The sequence below is a fragment of the Oncorhynchus gorbuscha genome, linkage group LG22 (assembly GCF_021184085.1).
Source record: "Oncorhynchus gorbuscha isolate QuinsamMale2020 ecotype Even-year linkage group LG22, OgorEven_v1.0, whole genome shotgun sequence".
Classification (NCBI taxonomy): Eukaryota; Metazoa; Chordata; class Actinopteri; order Salmoniformes; family Salmonidae; genus Oncorhynchus; species Oncorhynchus gorbuscha.
This window is the reverse complement of record NC_060194.1, coordinates 42756766-42779507: the sequence shown is the minus strand read 5'-3', so window position 1 is coordinate 42779507 and position 22742 is coordinate 42756766. Positions and strand designations below refer to the sequence as shown.

Sequence of the window (22742 nt, the reverse complement as noted above, 5' to 3'; positions counted from 1 at the left end):
TATTTCAGTGCACAGATCACCAAGGTCTCCTCATTTCTCTCCCTCCCCTAGGGTATTTTGTCGTTCCTGAGTGCTCCTCTGATTGGTGCGCTGTCAGATGTATGGGGTAGGAAGTCCTTCCTGTTGCTAACAGTCTTCTTCACCTGCGCCCCCATCCCCCTCATGAAGATCAGCCCATGGTGAGAACACACACACACTACATCACTAATACATCTCTATGGGGTGTGATGGTGCAGAGCCAGATTAATAACATTAAAAAATAAAAAAGAATGGTCAACTTCAAGTCTGTGAAGGTGTTTTAAAGACACTCTTCACAGACATTGCCCTGCCATTTCCTGGTTGCTAGAATTCTAATAGTTCTAATTTCAGTTTGTGACAAAAAAACAAGCAAGTATATCGTATAGGGCCTTCAAACTCCACCCAGGACATCGAAGCCAGTCCCACTGCATTTTTGTTCATTGTTTCCCTCTAATTAGGGACTGATTTGGACCTGGGACACCAGGTGAGTGTGCAATAAATTATCAGGTAGAACAGAGAACCATCAGCCTCCGGACCTGGTAGGGTAAGAGTTGAGTACCCCTGGTGTAGAGAATCATTGTACTGTCCAAAACCGCTGTGAAATATATTTTCACAACCAAAAACAATTGTATTTTCAGCTGTTTGAAGCTGGTGTACAAAACCGAAAGTAAAAGACGCACGAACGGGAAAGCATAGAAACAGAGCACATAGAACAGATCTACCACTTATTAGACTTGCTTTCAATGCGACTGACAGATCTATAACACACACTTCTATGTGCGTCGGGTCATCCAAAAAGTTACATATTGAAGCTTTATATTCAAGAGTAGATGAAGCAACTGCCCCCGTATCGGTCGTCTCCCTGTGGTTCAACAGGACCTCTACTGTAGTGGTATCCACAGTCACAATAGAGCTATACAGACTTGCTAACATATCACCTTGACTAATCTCTTCTCCTCCTTCCCGTCCTCTCTTCAGGTGGTACTTTGCAGTCATTTCCATGTCTGGTGTGTTTGCCGTCACCTTCTCTGTGATCTTTGCGTACGTGGCGGACATCACGGCAGAACACGAGAGGAGCACAGCCTACGGTTTGGTGAGGAGGGGAAACTAAATAACAACCAAGATGGGCATCCTATCAGTGTTATTTTTGTTGTTTTCTATATATGCGACTCTGGGATGCTGGCCTTCTAGGCAGAGTTGCAAAGAAAAAGCCATATCTCAGACTGGCCAATAAAAATAAAAGATTAAGATGGCCAAAAGAACACCGACACTGGACAGGAACTCTGCCTCAGCATCCCAGAGTCGCCTCTTCACTGTTGACGTTGAGACAGGTGTTTTATGGATTCTATTTAATGAAGCTGACAGTTGAGGACTTGTGAGCCGTCTGTTTCTCAAACTAGACACTCTAATGCACTTGTCCTCTTGCTCAGTTGTGCACCGGGGCCTCCCACTCTTCTTTCTATTCTGGTTAGGGCCAGTTTGCGCTGTTCTGTGAAGGGAGTAGTACACAGCGTTGTATGAGATGTTCAGTTTCTTGGCAATTTCCCACATGGAATAGCCTTCATTTCTCACAACAAGAATAGACTGACGAGTTTCAGAAGAAAGGTCTTGTTTTTGGCCATTTTGAGCCTGTAAACGAATCCACAAATGCTGATGCTCCAGATACTCATCTAGTCTAAAGAAGGCCAGTTTTATTGCTTCTTTAACTAGCACAACAGTTTTCAGCTGTGCTAACATAATTGCAAAAGGGTTTAATAATTATCAATTAGCCTTTTTAAAATAATAAACTTGGATTAGCAAACACAACATGCCATTGGAACACAGGAGTGATGTTTACTGATAATGGGCCTCTGTACACCTATGTAGATATTCTATTTTTGTATTTTTTAATCTGCAGTTTCCAGCTACAATAGTCATTTACAACATTAACAATGTCTACCCTGTATTTCTGATCAATGTGATGTTATTTTAATGGACCAAAAAATTGCTTTTTTTTTCAAAAACAAGGACATTTCCAAGTGACCCCAAACGTTTTATATAAATAAATAATACTCCTGACTTTAGAATGACACCAATTCTCCTGTCCTCCACTCTAACATTCTCTCTCCTCTCCCCTCTGTCTCCTTTATCTACTGCCCCCCCCCCTTCAGGTGTCCGCTACCTTTGCAGCCAGCCTAGTGACGAGCCCGGCCATTGGAGCGTACCTGTCGGAGACGTACGGTGACACCCTGGTAGTTATCCTGGCTACGGCCATTGCCCTACTGGACATCATTTTCATCCTGGTGGTCGTCCCCGAATCGTTGCCCGAGAAGATGAGACCAGCCTCCTGGGGAGCACCCATCTCCTGGGAGCAGGCTGACCCTTTCGCTGTGAGTACTATGCTATTATCGTACTGTAGTATAATGACCCCTTTTCTGTGCGTACTGTACTATATAGTCAAATATTATATTACTGTAGTATACTACCTCCTGGGAGCAAGCCGACCCCTTCGCTGTGAGTACTATGCTATTATCGTATTGTAGTATAATGACCTCTTTGCTGTGCGTACTGTACTATATAGTCAAATATTATAGTACTGTAGTATATTACCTCCTGGGAGCAGGCCGACCCCTCCACTGTGAGTACTATGCTATTATAGTACTGGAGTATATTACCTCCTGGGAGCAGGCCGACCCCTCCACTGTGAGTACTATGCTATTATAGTACTGTAGTATATTACCTCCTAGGAGCAGTCTGACCCCTCCACTGTGAGTACTATGCTATTATAGTACTGTAGTATATTACCTCCTGGGAGCAGGCCGACCCCTCCACTGTGAGTACTATGCTATTATAGTACTGTAGTATATTACCTCCTGGGAGCAGGCCGACCCCTCCACTGTGAGTACTATAGTACTATTCATGGGTTGCGTCTCCGTCACTTGAATCACGTCGTTGCCATAGTTATCAACGTTCTACAGACGCCGCAACCATATTGATGCTCAAAAGTAGAACGAGGGCTAATGACTTTGAATCGGAACTAATGACTGTGTCTAAATGTATACTGAAGGTGCTTGGGAATGTGATGACATTGCTAAAGTAGGCACACAGTTTTCTATTAAATATTTACTTTAGACAGATGGCAATGTTGCAGTGGTAGAAAAAGTGCCCGACTGTCTTGAGTAGCATTAAAGAAGCCTTAATGGGAAATTTCTCAAGTAAAAGTTAGTCACCCTGTTAAATATACTTAAGTGCATTTTAGCAATTACAACTTACATATAAATAATTTAAAATTAGCCAGGGACACACTTCAAAATTCAGACATCATTTACAAACTAAGAATTTGTGTTTAGTCAGTCTGCCAGATCAGAGGCAGTAGGGATGACATTTTTCCTGTCCTGCTAAGCATTCAAAGTACTTTTGGGTGTCAGGGAAAATGTATGACGTAAAAAGTACATCTCTTTAGGAACGTAGTGAAGTAAAAGTTGTCAAATATGAATAGTAAAGTACCCCCCCCAAAAAAAAAAACTACTTAAGTAGTATTTTTACTTTGGTACAATACACCACTGCAATGTTGTCATTAGCTTGCAAAGTTAGCATTGCTAGCTATTTAGGACTAACGTTAGCTATCTCAAATTTATCCTCAATATAAGCTAAATAGCCAGCGTTATACTGCATCTAAAGTCAATCTCACGACATCAAAATGATGACAAAAGGTTTTCCTACTAATTATTTGTGTTTTTTTTAGAATTGTCATTGTGTTTTCGAGCCATGGTAATGCACTTTGGATGGAATCGTCATCCGCACCTAATGAGGATGCATTGAGTAGACTGCTCAGTTGGGCATCAGTCCTAAAATCACCATTCAAAACAATATTGGCGTGACTATGAATTGTCGTTTTGCTGAATACCATTCTGCCTGAGGGGAGCCTCTATCTCTAAGGAACAGGACAACCGATCTGTGTTTGACAACAAAATGTATCTGAATCTAATTTATTCTATGTCCCATCTCCAGTCTCTGCGGAAGGTGGGCCAGGATTCCACGGTGCTTCTCATCTGCATCACAGTGTTCCTGTCTTACCTGCCTGAGGCCGGACAATACTCCAGCTTCTTCCTCTATCTCAGACAGGTACTGACAACATCGAGACTCACCCCCTCCAGGGTTCTCCAACTGGCAGGCCGAATTTGGCCCGAGTGTGATTTTTATTTCGCCCCAAGTTTTCTGAGCAAAAAAAAAACTGTACCACACAGACAGGAGTCCTGGGAGTTAAGTAAAAATACCCTAAAAATAATAGAAAAATTAGAAGTTGTAAAATAAGACAGCAGTAAGATTTATGTGGCATGTATGGTTTTCTACATATGACTATAATGGTGACCAAATTTTTCAGAATTTCTCAGTATTCTCATGCAGGTCAAAAGTGAGTTTTTTTTTTTTTTTTCTACTTTTTTTTTTTCTGGGGGTATAAATAACAGGAGCCTGAAAGCCACATCCTCGCAGACAGTATTTCAGCTGTGGACATCAACATCAAAATAAATATTTTAATAAAAATATACAAGAGTATTAAACAGATGTTCAGAGGAGTCGGGCTCAAATACAATGTTAGTCAAAATAAAGAAGTTATAGGTTTGGTGAAAGAGCATATTAAGATCTTCTGACTCCGCAAATTAACCTCCTGCCAATTTAAGACTGGATTCTGTTACAGTCCCAAAAATATATGTGCAATGGTGCCAGTATCTGGTTGACATTTTGAAACGAATAAAGGCAAACCGGTATAAACTAGGTTCTATGAAATCATTTAACATTTCAGATATTGTATGCTTATAGAGTTGGATTTGGGGGAAGACAGATAGCAGTCCAGTCCTCATCACCAAATGTCTCTTCCAAAATGTCTCAATTTATCAGATTAATTCCCTCCGAGCAGTAGAATTTGAAACGTTTTTTTTCAACCACTGTAATTTGAAAACCAGTTTACCCACTTTTTATCTAGGCAAGTCAGTTAAGAACAAATTATTATTTACAATGATGGCCTAGGAACTGCCTTGTTCAGAGCAACAGTTTTTTTTACCTCGTCAGATCAGGGATTCGAACTTGCAACATTTCGGTTACTAGTCCAACGCTCTAACCACTAGGCTACCTGCCACCCCGCCTGATTTAAGGGCAATCGGTGACCAGAGTGATAAATTGTCTGGATTCTCTAAGTATCTCCTTGCATTTCTCCAAACTGAGTGTATTACATACTATAAATGGTCAGATAAGGCCTGCATTTTTTTCACATTATTGATAAATAGTAAAGAACATAACACGCATGGATGACATGCTGTAGATTCCATCCCAACCCCAAGTGAGTCACGTCTGTCTAGGCACCAACAAGTGATTGATATGAGCATGCCAATGATATAGTAGAGCCCTCTCAGGTCCGTAGGCTTAATTAGTTTGGTTAACTTCATTCTCTGTTTATTATTTATTCCAGATATATTTAGAGAAACTGGCCTTTAAAAAAAAAAATTGGAAAGATTTTAGTTTTTTTTTCATCCATAACGGTTGAACCATTTAGACATTTCGCAACTTTCTGTACTTTCGTCCCACCCTATTTTAGGGGACCAAAAGTATTGGGGCAAATTAATTTGTGTATTAAAGTAGTCAAAAGTTCAGTATTTGATCCCATATTCATAGCACGCAATGACTGCGTCAAGCTTGTGACTCTACACGTTTGTTGGACGCAGTTGCTGTGTTGTTTTGGTGGTGTCAGATTATATTGTGCCCAATAGTAATGAATGGTAAATAATGTATTGTCCATTTTGGAGTCACCTTAGAATACGTTTCTAAACACTTCTACATTAATGTGAATGCTACCATGATTACAGATAATCCTGATGAGTGAGAAAGAGTCGGTCATAACCCAAAGACCATGCGAACCCTCACCAATACAATAACAGAGGTTATCATTTTTGCAGGGGTATAATATTTGTGAGTCTAACTTTCTCACTCATCATTATTCACGATTTATTTAGGATTATCTGTAATCATGGTAAGATCCGCATCAAACCAACTCCTACCCCCTAGTCTCGACCCCTATTTTGGTGGGTAGATACAGTGATGCATCAGCAAATTTATAGTGGAGAGAAGTCCATTCTTCCCACGCAGGAAAGTTCAGAGTACAAAAACAATACAATGTGGTCTGCTTCATATCTGTGAATTCACTGACTGTTCAGAAGCCTGCCATCAGAATTCCCCAAACTCCTTTGAATGTGGCCAAGTAGGGCTACTGTTTTTATAGTGTCAACAACATGGTCTGGTCTGTCACCAGTTAACTACAGTTAGAGAACTAGTCAGCCAGCAGGGCTCAAAACTGCGACCCCCAAACTCTCGCATATGACACACTGCCCTTTAACATGGCAGTGTGACACCAGTTCTGTTTTATTTTATTAGTCGTAGGGTGCCAGTGAAATAAATGTAGCTGGTTGCGTTTAGTTTTTGTTCACAATTTTACTCTTTTTTTTTTTTTTTTTTTCCAAACAGAAATGGGTACGCAATCCAGGTATTCAAAAAGTTCGGTCCAAAGTCTTGGTTGAGTCTTTGATATTCCCAATCCAGTCGTACTCTTTTGAATGAACATCTCTAAAGGTTTCCCCAAATAAATGTTGACTGCAAAGTAGGCCAACCTGGCAGAATTATATAGTGATCATTTATGAATCTGGTGGCATTTGTTTTGCAAACTCTGCTATAACGATGTGTAAGGTGGCGCCGACAGACATGGCAGCTCTGCTCCTAAGCAACGTTGCAGTATTTTGTTGTTACTTCTTACAAAAAACATTCTGGGCTAAAATAATGTGTTATTACATACAGCTGGAAATAACTTTTGGATATCAGTGGCGGTAACTCGCCAGCATTACGACCAGGAATTCTCCCAAAACCCCGACGGCCCTCAATGAACTACACTGGACTTCATACAAACTGGAAACCACATCTCCTGATAAAGCTAACCACATTGTAGCTGTCGATATTAATAAGGCAAATGAGGAAAAAGCTACAGAAGCTTTATCAACACATTGACTGTAGTACTCTCTTATGAAAAACACTAAACCGCGACTACTCACCTTTTTTGAGATGACTACAAGGCCTCCCCCGCAAGTAAGATCACAACTCCATTTTTCTCCGCCCTTCCTATAGGCAGAAACTCAAACAGGAAGTACCTGTGCTAAGGACTATTCAACGCTGGTCTGACCAATCGGAATCAACGCTTTAAGATTGTTTTGATCACGCGGACTGAGATATGTTCCAGGTAGTCTCTGAAAATATCATTGACGTATACACGGACATGGTGACTGAGTTCATCAGGAAGTGTATAGGGGATGTTGTTCCCACTGTGACTATTAAAACCTACCCAAACCAGAAACCGTGGCTAGATGGCAGCATTCGTGGAAAACTGAAATCATTTAACCATGGCAATGTGACTGGGAATATGGCAGAATACAAAAAGTGTAGTTATTCATTCCGTAAGGCAATCAAACAGGCAAGATGTCCGTACAGAGACAGTGGAGTTGCAAATTAACGGCTCCGACACGAGACTTATGTGGCGGGGTCTACAGACCATCACAGATTACAAAAGGGAGAACGAGCTATGTTGCGGACACAGTCTTGCTCCCGGACAAGCTAAACCACTTCGCCCACTTTGAGGATAACTCAGTGCCACCGACGCGGCCCGCTCTCGTTTTCCGTGGCCGACGTAAGACATTTTAAACGTGTTAACACTTGCATGACTGCCGGCCCAGATGGCATTCCTAGCCACGTCCTCAGACTAGCTGGCTGGAGTGTTGACATATTCAATCTTTCCTTATTCCAGTCTGCTGTCCCCACTTGCTTCAAGATGTCCACCATTGTTCCTCTACCTAAGAAAGCAAAGGTAACTGAACTAGATGACTATCGCCCCATAGCACTCACTTCTGTCACCATGAAGTGCTTTGAGAGGCTAGTTAAGGATCACATCGCCTTCACCTTACCTGACACCCTAGACCCACTTCCATTTCCAGTTCACCCACGACTGTGTGACCACGCATGTCTCCAACTCAATCTTCAAGTTTGCAGACGACACAACAGTAGTAGGCCTGATTACCAACAATGATGAGACGACCTACAGGGAGGAGGTGAGGGCCCTGGTGGAGTGGAACCAGGAAAATAACCTCTCCCTCAACATCAACAAAATGAAGGAGCTGGACTTCAGGAAAAAGCAGAGGGATTACATACACATTGATGGGACCGCAGTGGAGAAGGTGGAAAGCTTCAAGTTCCTCGGTTTTGTCAGGGATGTGTAATCTGAAATGGTCCACCCACACAGACAGTGTGGCGTAGAAGGTGCAACAGCGCCTCTTCAACCTCAGGAGGCTGAAGAAATTCAGATTGGCCCCTAAGACCCTCATAAACTTTTACAGATGCATTACAGAGCATTCTGTCGCAGTGTATCAACGCCTGGTACGGCAACTGCACCGCCCGCAACCGCAGGGCTCACCAGAGTGTCGCGTCTCTGATTCAATTATGAGTTGCTATTTTATCAAATCGATTACGTGATTGAATTAAACCATTAATAACCTGGGGCACCACAGAAGCATTCATTTGTATTGAGCGGTTATCTCCCGAATCTACTCTCTTAAAGATCTGAATATCTTTATCAATAAGTCAATTATTAATCGTCGCCTTATTCAGTGTCATTCTGATTGTCGTAAAGTACTTTATCTGCACGAATCCTGGCTAACAAGTTGAGTCGGCAACACACAAATTGGCTTAATTTTTTATTTACTAAATACCTAAAGCATAAATGCATGCATACGATAGATCATACATCGATTACTAATCATGTCATAAAAATTCCCGGGTGGGCTAATCCGATATGACGGTTAGTTACACAAAGGGGGTTGGGTTTGAATGAAAGAGCGGGAAGACTGAGGGACAAAGGGTTTGGGTCTCTATCGGACCATGAGAAGCTATGCTACCGTAAAGACAATCTTACGCATTCTAATAACCGCCCTTTCGGAAAAGGAAAATGCTAGAGATATATTTACTCTGAGCTGCTCTTCGATAAATGGGTTGAATATGGAAGACTGGTTTACCCAGCAGATATCGCCATTTGTCCTTTTGAATAATCTTTCTGGTCGTAGTGTTGTAGAGCGGATACGTTAAAGTACCCTGTTGATCTCAGGAGATTGTCTGTCCTTTCCTAGGCCTCGTACGTTTACAGCTGCAGCTGAGAACTCTACGTCTCAGATGTATCACTCAGTCTTTAGTGAAATAATAGTTCAAAGTTCATACCAAGTTGCCGTAAATGGCTCGTGCTGTATTCTGGCTGCTCTATTCTAAATAAATCGTCAACTCCAGGTGATCTGATCTCATGTAAATTACGTTAGAGTAGTTGTTGAACCATACACAACCACAGCTCACGCTGGGGTTTGCTTAGTCTAACGTGAATTGGGTCATGGAGGCTTTTGTACTGGGGAAGAGAAGGGCGTGTTTCATCCCTCTCCAACCAATGTCTGTTCACTTGGGCGTGGCCACTGAGTGAGCGTAAGTTTACTTATGACAACAATTCTCTCATTTTGAAGCTAAAATCACATTTCATATTTCAACATTTAAATTGCACAACAATTCCATGTGAATCTGATAACTAGAATGTGTAGACTTTCCAAGATACAATTTGTCATATCAGATATGTCCCAGACACAAACTGAAAGATTAGTGGAATCTGTGTGGGTAGCTGGACCGGTAGGATGACTGACAGTGAAGGTGAACAGGTGGTCATGTGTCTGACAGAGGAATGGATGAGACTGAGGCAGGAATTCCTTTAAACATAAGGAAACAAATAACATGTATCCAATCAAATTCATAATCAAAAATCATATAATTCATTATTAACATAATTTAGGGAGTTCAACAGTCCAGTTCATTAAGAAGTCAATCGTAATCATCCGTGAGTCATTTAGGCTCGTAACTATTTATCATGAAAGAATACAAACAGTGATTGAATATTCAATCTATAATACCCATTAGTTTGGCATCAAAGTTGATCAGTTAGCAAACAATGACGTTTCTCATTTCACCTTCAATTGTCTTCATGTGTACATATAATTAATTTCATTACATATTAACCATATCGATTGCATAATTGGCTTATGAGGATCCGTAGGGCCGTGATCATTGGCCATTCACATGACACTGATTTGAAGCGTGCGCTCCAAGCCACGCTCCGTGGTAATAACGATAAGCGATAACTGATGCCCCGCTCCCCCGATCGCCACAGATGGTTCAGATGAAAGGTAACAGTCGGTGGACATACGTGGATTCATAGACGCACAGAACTTCTGGATCAGATGGAGTTAAGGAAGAGAAAGCAGCGAGATCAGGCGACGGCAATTTCCTCCTTTTATGGAGTTGAGATCTGTCGGACATTTCCACCTGACCTAATTAAAGTGCCCCTGACCCAGCTGAGTAAGTGGCAATGGATTAAAGGATTAATCCACCAACTCCATGGGCCTTTTCTCCACCAACTGACCTCACATATTCTTTAAGTATCAACGGACACTTTCAACTGGTTGAGAAAGGGAAATATTTTTCCATTCCCCAACCTTTTGATGTTATCATACTTTCTCTATGTTAACAAAGGGCTTTCCAAGAGTCCATTCTGTAGAGTGGAGAGAGAAGGGGGGAAAGGTATTTATGGGGGGGGGGGGTCATAAACCTCACCCAACAGGGCAATGTCATGACAAGAGGGTGGTGCGGTCTGCCCAACGCATCAGGATACCTACAGCACCCGATGTCAAAGGAAGGCCATAAAGATCATCAAGGACATCAACCACCCGAGCCACTGCCTGTTCACCCCGCTATCATCCAGAAGGCGAGGACAGTACAGGTGCATCAAAGCTGGGACCGAGAGACTGAAAAACAGCTTCTATCTCAAGACCATCAGACTGTTTTATATAGAGATCACTAGCTGGCTACCACCCGGTTACTCAACTCTGCTCCTTCGATGCTGCTACCCTTTAGTACATAGACATGGAAACACTTAGTCACTTTAATAACGTTTACATACTGTTTTACTCATTTCATGTGTATATACTGTATTCAATTCTACTGTATTTTAGTCAATGCCACTCTGACATGGCTCGTCCTAACATTTATATATTCCGTTCTTTTTACGTTTAGATTTGTTAATTGTTGTGAATTAGATACTACTGTTAGATACGACTGCATTGTTGGAGCTAGGAACACAAGCATTTCACTGCACCCGCAACAACATCTACTAAATGTGTATGTGGCCAATAATATTTGATTTGTAAATATGATATTGTCAAGTAAAAATTTTATTTGTGTATGGAGTACAAGAGACTGAGTACAAGAGACTGCTAAGGGGAGGACTGCTCATAACAATGGTTGCAATGGTGTGAATGGTATTGAGGTCACTTGTTGGATACCATCACATTAATTCCATTCCAGCCATTACTATGAGCCCGTCCTCCCCAATTAAGGGTCCACCAGCCACCTGTTGTATTGCTCAGTCTGTAAATTTGAAGGTTACATTCAAATTATGCATCAGCCACTTTCCTGGATGATCATTCTGGCCAGTCGCTTTTCAGTTGGCGCTGGCCCAATGTGTTGCCCTTTTTTTCTTATTTTTACCACTTTTTCTCCCCAATTTCATGATATCCAATTGGTAGTTAGTCTTGTCTCATCACTGCAACTCTCGTACGGACTCGGGAGAGGCGCAGGTTGAGAGCCGGAGGACACGCGACACTGCATCTTGACACAATGCCCACTTAACCCAGAAGCCAGCCGTACCAATGTGTCTGAGGAAACACTGTGCTCCTGGCACCCGGGTCAGGGTGCACTGCACCCGGCCCGCCACAGGAGTCACTAGTGCGCGATGGGTAAAGGACATCCCTGCCGGCCAAACCCTCCCCTAACCCGGACGACGCCCCATGAGTCTCCCGAGGTCGCATCCAGGCTGTGATGGAGCTTGGAGTCGAACCCAGAATCTCTAGTGGCACAGCCAGCATTGTGAATTTACCAGTGTCAAGCCCTGCATATTTTAAATATGGCTAGTCATTTATTAGCTTGGTTCTGTGTGGAATACAGGTACGTTATGGGACTGGTCAATATCATAACAAATCTGCCCGGCCAAATAATGTGCTGGCGCAATCAACTGAAATAGTTGGTAGCGCCAGTGGAAAGAGTTATAGTCTAGACCCCTAGGCCAGTCTGACTCTCTCTGTCTCTCTCACTGTCCCGAATAGCACCCAAATTATGGGCACTGGTCAAAAGTAGTGCACTATGTAGGGAATTAGGGTGCCGTGTGGGACATAAACCACTGACTGACTGACAAATTAGATCCACTACCAGTAAACACTGAAAAGGCCCTTTTTGTGTTAATAAGGGACTACAGTAGTTAACAAAAGACCAGTCACAGCCCCTCTGGTGTGTTCCAGGTTGTGAGGAGGAGTGTGATGAATGTGGAGAGAATTCCTCTGGAGAGACTTGTCATGCAATCATCTGTTGTTGTTTGTCTACTGAATGTGTTATGACAGTTGGAGTTTAATTCTAGTCGTTGTTTCCAAACTAGTATCACTGCCCACAGAAATCTGTATTACTGTGAAAACTGGAAGCATTTCCCAGTGAGGGTGGAGTTTTAGCCCTTTTAGCCCTGAATTAAAAATCAACACTGCCTAGGAGGTAGGGTTTGATTTGGGATTCAGGGTCTGTGTATGTGAGCCTTTTGTCCGTCTACACTAACATGTACTGTATATGTACATTTACCTTCAGAGAGTATTCACACCCCTTCACTTATTCCTATGTTGTGTTACAGCCTGAATTTAAAATAGTTTAAATTGAGATTTTTGTGTCAAATGTGTAATTATGTTTTTAGAAAGATTTTAGAAAGTTTCAAAAAATGAAAAGCTGAAATCTAAGTCAGTTTTCAATTCAATAAGTATTCAACCCATTCCTTATGGCAAGCCTAAATAAGTTCAGGAGTAAAAAATATCCTTAACAAGTCACCGGTTGAATGTACTCGCTGTGTGCAAGTGTTGAACATTATTTTTTTGAAAGACTACCTCATCTCTGTACATATAAAATTATCTGTAAGGTCCCTCAGTCGAGCAGTGAATTTTAAACACGGAGACCAGGGAGGTTTTTGCGTGTCTCACAAGGAAGGGAACCTTATGGTAGATGGGTAGAAATGAAATAATATCCCTTTGAGCATGGTGAAGTTATTAATTACACTTTGGATGGTGTAACAATACACCCAAGTCACTACAAAGATACTGGCATCCTTCCTAACTCAGTTGCTGGAGAGGAAGGAAACTGCTCAGGGATTTCACCATGAGGCCAATGGTGACTTTAAAGCAGTTAGAGTTTAATGGCTGTGATCGGAGAAACCTGAGGATGGATCAACAACATTGTAGTTACTCTACAATACTAACCTAAATTAGAGTGAAAATAAGGAATCTTGTACAGAGTACAAATATTGCTAAAATATGTATCCTGTTTGCAATAAAGTAAAAGTGCAAGAAATGTGGCAATTTTTTAACTTTGTTTTGAATACAAAGTGTTATGTTTGGGGCAATACAACACATCACTGAGTACCACTCTTCGTGTTTTCAAGCTAGTGGTGGCTGCATCATGTTATGGGTATGCTTGTGATCTTTAAGGACTGGGGAGTTTTTCAGGATAAAAAATAAACAGAATAGAGAAACTTGGTTCAGTCTGCTTTCCACCTGACACTGGGAGTTGAATTCACCTTTCAGAAGGACAATAACCTAAAACACAAGGCCATATATATATTTGTATTAAATAATTGTAATTTGTCTTATTTTGAATTAAATTATTCAAATTATATATATATCACACACTGAAGTTGCTGACCAAGACTACATTGAATGTTCCTGAGTGGCCGAGTTATAGCTTTGACATAGATCGACTTGAAAAATCTATGGCAAGAGTTAAATGGCTGTTTAGCAATGATCAACAACCAACGTGACAGAGCTTGAATCATTTTAAAAAGAATAATGTGCAAATATTGTACAATCCAGGTGTGCAAGGCTCTTGGTGTTTTCACACTTGGTCGCTTTCAGACAATGTTGTGAACTCGGTGCAGTTCGCTTCAGTCTTTGTGCAGTGTGAACACTCCAAAGGAACTCTGACCACTCGAGCCCCCAAATCAAACTGAACTGAGACCAAGACCATCTCGAGAGGTGGTCCGTGTTCGGTTCGCTTGTTTCCGGAACCCGATTCCCTTTTTTTTTAGGACGATGTGAACACAATGCTCCCCATGTTCTCTTGTCATTTTTTTCTGCACCACACACTAGACTACTGCAACACTGTTTTCCCCTGCCATAACCCCTCACATTGGAGCCACAGAACAGAGATTTTTTATTTATTTATTATTTTTTACCTTTTATTTAACCAGGCAAGTCAGTTAAGAACAAATTCTTATTTTCAATGACGGCCTGGGAACAGTGGGGTTAACTGCCTGTTCAGGGGCAGAACGACAGATTTGTACCTTGTCAGCTCGGGGGTTTGAACTCGCAACCTTCCGGTTACTAGTCCAACGCTCTAACCACTAGGCTACGCTGCTGCCCCAGATGATGTGAATGTTTGCAGAAAAAAAGTGTGCTGTTTTTGAACATTTGAACATTGATTAGTGTTTGTCAAGGATGCCGTTACAAAATGTGTAGAGTTTTGTACTGACACAATGTTCAGATTATTTGTTTGCAATATGTGATCTATAGGCAAAGAGCTTCTTCATAAGATGTTTATTGATTGTGGGTTTGTATAGTGTGACAACATTGTCACAACACAGGCTACAAAATGAACGTCAGCTCTTAAAGGGGCAGTAGTCTATAATGTGTGGGAGGGGGGGGGAAATACTGCATTTCATCTTCAGTATTCTTCTTCTATTTATTCTATTACCAATAATATTTACATGTTAATATTATTTTGATTTTAATTGTCTTTCTAAGGTGCATTATGCAGAAATCGCTCTGTCATTTCCTGGTTGCAAAACTTATGTTTTGCCTAATTTCAGTTTGTGACAAGACAAGGCAATATAGTGTAAACCGCTGTGAAATATATTTTCCATAACCAAAAATATTGTAATTTCAGCTGTTTTTGAAGCTGGTGTTCAAAACCGAATGTAAACGATGCAAAAATGAAACGGAAGCATAGAAATGGCGCACAGAGAACAGATCTACTGCTTCTTGGACTTGCATTCAGTGAGTGACTTATCTGTAACTCACATTTCTATGTGTATTTAGTAAGGTCAACCAAAAAGTTACACATTGCAGCTTTAACTAAATGCAATCTATTAGCTTCTAAAATGTAAGTACACTGTATCTAGCTGTCCGAAAACACGTTCTGATGAAATTGCTTGGCCTCACTTTGTTAACCCAGAGTGCATTGAGTGACTGTTCCAAAAGTAGCAATGTGATTGCATGGAGGACTCTGGCCACAAAATGGGTGAAGTGAACTGGAAAAAGAGTTCAGTCCTCATTTGAAAGGGCAGTGTGACTACAAGTAGAACAGAGTTCTCACTAAGTTATTTTGCTTTTACCCCAGAGTTCGCTTTAAAGAGGACTATATGTTAAAACACCCTTAGACTTACCCAGGAAGACTCTGTTCTGAGGGTATTTTGTGAATTCAAGCTGTAAAATAACTAAATGTGAAATGGGTCCACGGGTTATGAATACTTTCTCTCCCCCCAGGTCTCTAATGCGTCCTCTCTCTCCCCCAGGTCTCTAATGCGTCCTCTCTCTCCCCCCAGGTCTCTAATGCGTCCTCTCTCTCCCCCCAGGTCTCTAATGCGTCTTCTCTCTCCCCCCAGGTCTCTAACGCGTCTTCTCTCTCCCCCCAGGTCTCTAATGCGTCCTCTCTCTCCCCCAGGTCTCTAATGCGTCCTCTCTCTCCCCCCCCAGGTCTCTAATGCGTCCTCTCTCCCCCCAGGTCTCTAATGCGTCCTCTCTCTCCCCCAGGTCTCTAATGCGTCCTCTCTCTCCCCCAGGTCTCTAATGCGTCCTCTCTCTCCCCCAGGTCTCTAATGCGTCCTCTCTCTCCCCCAGGTCTCTAATGCGTCCTCTCTCTCCCCCAGGTCTCTAATGCGTCCTCTCTCTCCCCCAGGTCTCTAATGCGTCCTCTCTCTCCCCCCCCAGGTCTCTAATGCGTCCTCTCTCTCCCCCAGGTCTCTAATGCGTCCTCTCTCTCCCCCAGGTCTCTAACGTGTCTTCTCTCCCCCCAGGTCTCTAACGTGTCTTCTCTCTCCCCCCCAGGTCTCTAACGCGTCTTCTCTCCCCTCCCCCCAGGTCTCTAACGCGTCTTCTCTCCCCTCCGCCCCAGGTCTCTAACGCGTCTTCTCTCCCCTCCCCCAGGTCTCTTAACGCGCGTCTTCTCTCCCCCCCCCAGGTCTCTAACGCGCGTCTTCTCTCCCCCCCCCCAGGTCTCTAACGCGTCTTCTCTCCCCCCCCCCAGGTCTCTAACGCGCGTCTTCTCTCTCCCCCAGGTCTCTAACGCGTCCTCTCTCTCCCCCAGGTCTCTAACGCGTCTTCTCTCTCCCCCCAGGTCTCTAACGCGTCTTCTCTCTCTCCCCCAGGTCTCTAACGCGTGTCCTCTCTCTCCCCCACCAGGTCTCTAACGCGTGTCCTCTCTCTCCCCCACCAGGTCTCTAACGCGCGGTCCTCTCTCTCTCCCCCCCCCACCAGGTCTCTCTAACGCGTCCTCTCTCTCTCCCCCACCAGGTCTCTCTAACGCGCGTCCTCTCTCTCTCCCCCCAGGTCTCTCTAACGCGTCGTCTTCTCTCTCCCCCCCAGGTCTCTAACGCGTCTTCTCCCCCCCCCCCCCACCAGGTCTCTCTAACGCGTGTCCTCTCTCTCTCCCCCAGGTCTCTCTAACGCGCGTCTTCTCTCTCCCCCCAGGTCTCTCTAACGCGCGTCTTCTCTCTCCCCCCTCTAGGTCTCTCTAACGCGTCTTCTCTCCCCCCCCCACCAGGTCTCTAACGCGCGTCTTCTCCCCCCCCCACCAGGTCTCTCTAACGCGCGTCTTCTCTCTCCCCCCAGGTCTCTAGCGCGTCTTCTCTCCCCCCCACCAAGTCTCTCTCTCCCCCAACGCGCGTCTTCTCTCCCCCCAGGTCTCTAACGCGTCTTCTCTCCCCCCAGGTCTCTAACGCCCCCCCCCACCAGGTCTCTCTAACGTGTGTCCTCTCTCTCTCCCCCCAGGTCTCTCTAACGCGTGTCTTCTCTCTCCCCCCAGGTCTCTAACGCGCATCCTCTCTCTTCTCCCCCCAGGTCTCTAACGCGTGTCTTCTCTCCCCCCAGGTCTCTAACGCGTGTCTTCTCTCTCCCCCCAGGTCTCTAACGCGTGTCTTCTCCCCACCAGGTCTCTCCCCCCCCCACCAGGTCTCTCTAACGCGTGTCTTCTCTCTCCCCACCAGGTCTCTAACGCGTGTCTTCTCTCTCCCCCCAGGTCTCTAACGCGTGTCTTCTCTCCCCCCCAGGTCTCTAACGCGTCTCTTCTCTCCCCCCAGGTCTCTAACGCGTGTGTCCCCCCCCCCCAGGTCTCTCTAACGCGTGTCTTCTCCCCCCCCCCCCCCCCCCCCCCACCAGGTCTCTAACGCGTGTCTTCTCTCTCCCCACCAGGTCTCTAACGTGTGTCTTCTCTCTCCCCAGGTCTCTAACGCGTGTCTTCTCTCTCCCCACCAGGTCTCTAACGCGTGTCTTCTCTCTCCCCACCAGGTCTCTAACGCGTGTCCCCCCCCCCACCAGGTCTCTCTAACACGTGTCTTCTCCCCCCCCCCCCCACCAGGTCTCTCTAACGCGTGTCTTCTCTCCCCCACCAGGTCTCTAACGCGTGTCTTCTCTCTCCCCACCAGGTCTCTAACGCGTGTCTTCTCTCTCCCCACCAGGTCTCTAACGCGTGTCTTCTCTCTCCCCACCAGGTCTCTAACGCGTGTCTTCTCTCCCCCCTCCAGGTACAAAGGTTCAGTTCAGAGACAGTAGCTGCCTTCATAGCAGTGGTGGGCATCCTCTCCATTGTTGCTCAGGTTGGTGACTTTTGACACCCGTTGTGGTGTTTTTATACTTTATCAATATTCTGCCTCGCAATAGGTCCCAGAGACAGAGTTGACATATCTGTAAAGAACGACTGATTGGCTGATTTTGTTGGACTACCTGCTATGTTCCCTTTGTCAGACGATGGTTCTGGGGATTCTGATGCGCTCCATAGGGAATAAGAACACTATCCTACTGGGCCTAGGCTTCCAGATACTACAGCTGGCCTGGTACGGCTTCGGATCTCAACCATGGTCAGTAACAACTACCTTTTTTAATACACTATCACTAACCCTAACATACTGGCCATAACTAACCCTAACATACTGGCCATAACTAACCCTGACCCTAACTAACCCTGACCCTAACATGGCTGATTTTGTTGACTAACCCTGACCCTAACATACTGGCCATGACTAACCCTGACCCTAACATACTGGCCATGACTAACCCTGACCCTAACATACTGGCCATGACTAACCCTGACCCTAACATACTGACCATAACTAACCCTGACCCTAACATACTGGCCATAACTAACCCTGACCCTAACATACTGGCCATAACTAACCCTGACCCTAACATACTGGCCATAACTAACCCTGACCCTAACATACTGGCCATGACTAACCCTGACCCTAACATACTGGCCATGACTAACCCTGACCCTAACATACTGACCATGACTAACCCTGACCCTAACATACTGACCATGACTAACCCTGACCCTAACATACATACTGACCCTAACATACTGCCATGACTAACCCTGACCCTAACATACTGGCCATGACTAACCCTGACCCTAACATACTGGCCATGACTAACCCTGACCCTAACATACTGGCCATGACTAACCCTGACCCTAACATACTGGCCATGACTAACCCTGACCCTAACATACTGGCCATGACTAACCCTGACCTAACATACTGGCCATGACTAACCCTGACCCTAACATACTGGCCATGACTAACCCTGACCCTAACATACTGGCCATAACTAACCCTGACCTTCACCCTGACCCTAACGTACTGGCCACAACTAACATACTGGTCACTCAACCCCTTTAAGCACAACTTTTTGTGGAACAGGGGGACTGAGGGGATAGGGGAGAGAAAGTAGTCCTGACACTCTGTGTTAGTGGTTAGGCCCCGGGAGAGAAAATAGCCCTGATGCTCTGTGTTAGTGGTTAGGCCCCGGGAGAGTAAATAGTCCTGACACTCTGTGTTAGTGGTTAGGCCCCGGGAGAGAAAATAGTCCTGATGCTCTGTGTTAGTGTTTAGGCCCCGGGAGAGAAAATAGTCCTGATGCTCTGTGTTAGTGGTTAGGCCCCGGGAGAGAAAATAGCCCTGATGCTCTGTGTTAGTGGTTAGGCCCCGGGAGAGTAAATAGCCCTGATGCTCTGTGTTAGTGGTTAGGCCCCGGGAGAGTAAATAGCCCTGATGCTCTGTGTTAGTGGTTAGGCCCCGGGAGAGAAAATAGCCCTGATGCTCTGTGTTGTCATATGGTGGTTACTGTTAGGTGTGGCTGCAGTGAAGAGAAGTTGAATACAGGCCAGTTTAGTCCTTGCTCTGATATCTCTGTGAGGAGGATTTCCCTGTTTCCGCCCCCTGACTATATGACTTGTCAGTGCACTCTGGTCTGTTGCATGCTTCCTCTCTGGAGTGTGAAAATACTTTGTTAAAGATTCACCTCAAATGAAAAGTAACTTTTTCTATAGTGATGTTACGGTGTGAGCTGAGGGTTCGGGCGGTACTGTGCGAGCTGAGGGTTCGGGCGGTACTGTGCGAGCTGAGGGTTCGGGCGGTACTGTGCGAGCTGAGGGTTCGGGCGGTACTGTGCGAGCTGAGGGTTCGGGCGGTACTGTGCGAGCTGAGGGTTTGGGCGGTACTGTGCGAGCTGAGGGTTCGGGCGGTACTGTGCGAGCTGAGGGTTCGGGCGGTACTGTGCGAGCTGAGGGTTCGGGCGGTGCGAGCTGAGGGTTCGGGCGGTACGGTGCGAGCTGAGGGTTCGGGCGGTACGGTGCGAGCTGAGGGTTCGGGCGGTACTGTGCGAGCTGAGGGTTCGGGCGGTACTGTGCGAGCTGAGGGTTCGGGCGGTACTGTGCGAGCTGAGGGTTCGGGCGGTGCGAGCTGAGGGTTCGGGCGGTGTGTGTGTGTGTGCACAGTTTCCTCTCTTGCCACGATTATGAAGTTGGGTGGGGGGTATGCGTGCGTAGGGTGGGATGTAGATTTTGTCATTGACAGGTAAGAATGTCTATTTCTGCAGCCACGTTGGCCGGTGGTCACACAGAGTTTTGGACAAGGGGAAAAAAAGTTCACCCAAAAGTTTATCCACGTGTAGAAGTTGGTTGAATTGACAAGAAAAGCTTCCAAAGTGTGACTTTGTCCTCGTTTCTTTACCAGCTGCATCGTTTTGGTCACACGCTAAGTTGTTTTTCAATGTTACTTCGACTTTGCTGCAATTTTCTGCCGCTAGGAAGACGCCCGTCAGATTTCTTTCATCGTAGACAAACGAGTGCCCAAGTTACCACGGTAATGGCCTGTCCCTTAAATTAAGAATCAACTGTTATCAAATGTTATATTGTTTTTGTGCATCTCTGGTCGATGTTCTACTGATTTTAATTTTTTCCCCCCAGGTCATTTCATGTTATGTGTATCCTATTCCAGCAGGAAGAAATTAGTCCGGTATGAAGTAGCGTTGCGATAACGCCGCTCACTACACTGGAAGTTAATAGGAATACGATTTTTAGAATGCAGAAAAATTATCATGTCAGATTTCAATACTGGCCAAGTCATAATGCTGGAGGTTGTCTTCTCTCCAATGAGCCATTGATCATATTTTGTTGGTATATTACTACCTCGTGAAATGTTTTTTTATTTAACAGAGGGTCTAACACATTTCTCCTATTTGTCTGCCTCTTCAGTCCAGGGTGCATTGCATGGTAACCGTTGTAAATGTCAGACCCCACTCTGTGAGGCACATCGATCTGCAGGTTGAGCAAGTACATTAGTGTCTAATTTGAGAAACGGACACCTCACAAGTCCTCAAGCTTCATTAAATAGAACCCGACAAAACACCAGTCTCAACGTCAACAGTGAAGGGGTGATTCCAGGATGCTGGCCTTCTTATCCCTTGCTTGCTAGCTAGCCAACTACGGCTAACTTATTCACGTCAGCCAGAATAACAACAAAGTAGCAGCATTTGCGGGGTTTTTTTATACGTAGTTTTCTAGTGACATATATTTGGATACATTCATAACAATGAGCTAATGATGTGCGCTTTTACCTGGCATAGAAAATGTGCTCTCTTGTCATGACTCAGAGGAACTAGCCAACAACACAGCTAACACAATAATTTCAACTGAAGCTGCAATGACGTTTAGTTTAATTTGACCTGTTTTTCTATTGACATTTCTTTGTATACATCCATAAAAATGATGCCAGCTGATTCATGATTTAGACTGGCTGAGAAACGCTGCCTGTTTTTTTTTTTTTTTTTCCCAACTTCTGGCACGTTCAATACTATTGCATAGCTGGAGATTGAATTTGAATATTAAAACGATGTTGCAAATGTCAGAAGCAGACCGCAAGGTTTCTACAAATCTCAGCTGTTGAAAACCAAATGCTACTCTAAAACCAATGGGAGATCATGTCTAGATGGGTTTTTTTTATAGTGGAAACTAAGTTTATAAATTGCCTGGCTGGGCTGATGACAGTGGATTGCGCAGTGAGATGGAACAGAGTAAATAGGCATTTCAAAGACACCGGCTGGAATGCGGTTTTAACCAATCAGCATCCAGAATAAGACCCACTAGTTGTGTATAAAACGGAATTGCCCAGCCCTAGCGGTCATGCATATGTTATAGGACCATTATTCTGCATTGTAAATTGATAAATGTCTTTTTTAAATGTCAAGCAAAATTGTCAATTTTTCACATCTCTAGTGTGTAGCTACGTTTGCTAGCTAGCTACCCAGCACATAGAGACCATTGCATTGTGGGTTTGGTAGTAGACTTGAACTGCAACAGATGTTGCTACCAACCTTATTATAATGACAAATTTAAAACTTTATTCCCGAAAAATATACACTGTAAATGATAGGATTTAGTATTTTTCCTTTTAAAGGAGCAGCTGAACATTTTTGTCTCACCTAATGATTGAGCATGGATCGCGCACAACTTTTATTCATGAACTTTTGGTCATTTCTTATCAAGACACTCATACTTTAATGCTTCTAGATTTCTACTTAAGAACACATCTAGGGGCCTCCCGCGTGGTGCATGGGTCTAAGGTACTGCAGTGCTCGCTGTGCCACTAGAGATTCTGGGTTCGAGTCCGGGCTCTGTCGCAGCTGGCCGCGAGCGGGAGACCCATGGGCAGTGCACAATTGTCCAGGTTAGGGGAGGGTTTGACCGACGGATGTCCTTGTCCCATCGTGCACTAGCAACTCCTGTGGCGGGCTGTGCACGCTGACACGGTCGCCAGGGGTACGGCGTTTCCTCCGACACACTGGTGCGGCTGGCTTCCAGGTTAAGTGGGCATTGGTTGGGTTGTGTTTCGGGGGACGCACGGCTCGACTTTCGCCTCTCCCGAGTCCTCCGTACGGGAGTTGCAGCGACGAGACAAGTCTGTAACGCCCAATTGGATACCACAACATTTTTGCGAA

The 22742-nt window shown here is 44.5% G+C and overlaps 1 protein-coding gene across 2 annotated transcripts in view; it reads left to right on the top strand.

Annotated features, from left to right (window-relative positions):
* The window catches only part of mfsd14a2 (major facilitator superfamily domain containing 14A2), a 40661-nt gene that overhangs the window by 12384 nt on the left and 5535 nt on the right, over positions 1-22742 (top strand). Inside the window, exons 4-9 of one of the 2 annotated variants that reach the window (XM_046322537.1) lie at positions 52-179; positions 997-1111; positions 2169-2387; positions 4009-4122; positions 17993-18064; positions 18213-18325. In XM_046322537.1, the coding sequence (XP_046178493.1) occupies positions 52-179; positions 997-1111; positions 2169-2387; positions 4009-4122; positions 17993-18064; positions 18213-18325 (761 nt within the window). The remainder of the gene's footprint in view (positions 1-51; positions 180-996; positions 1112-2168; positions 2388-4008; positions 4123-17992; positions 18065-18212; positions 18326-22742) is intronic. The other variant, XM_046322538.1, reaches the window with a different exon arrangement.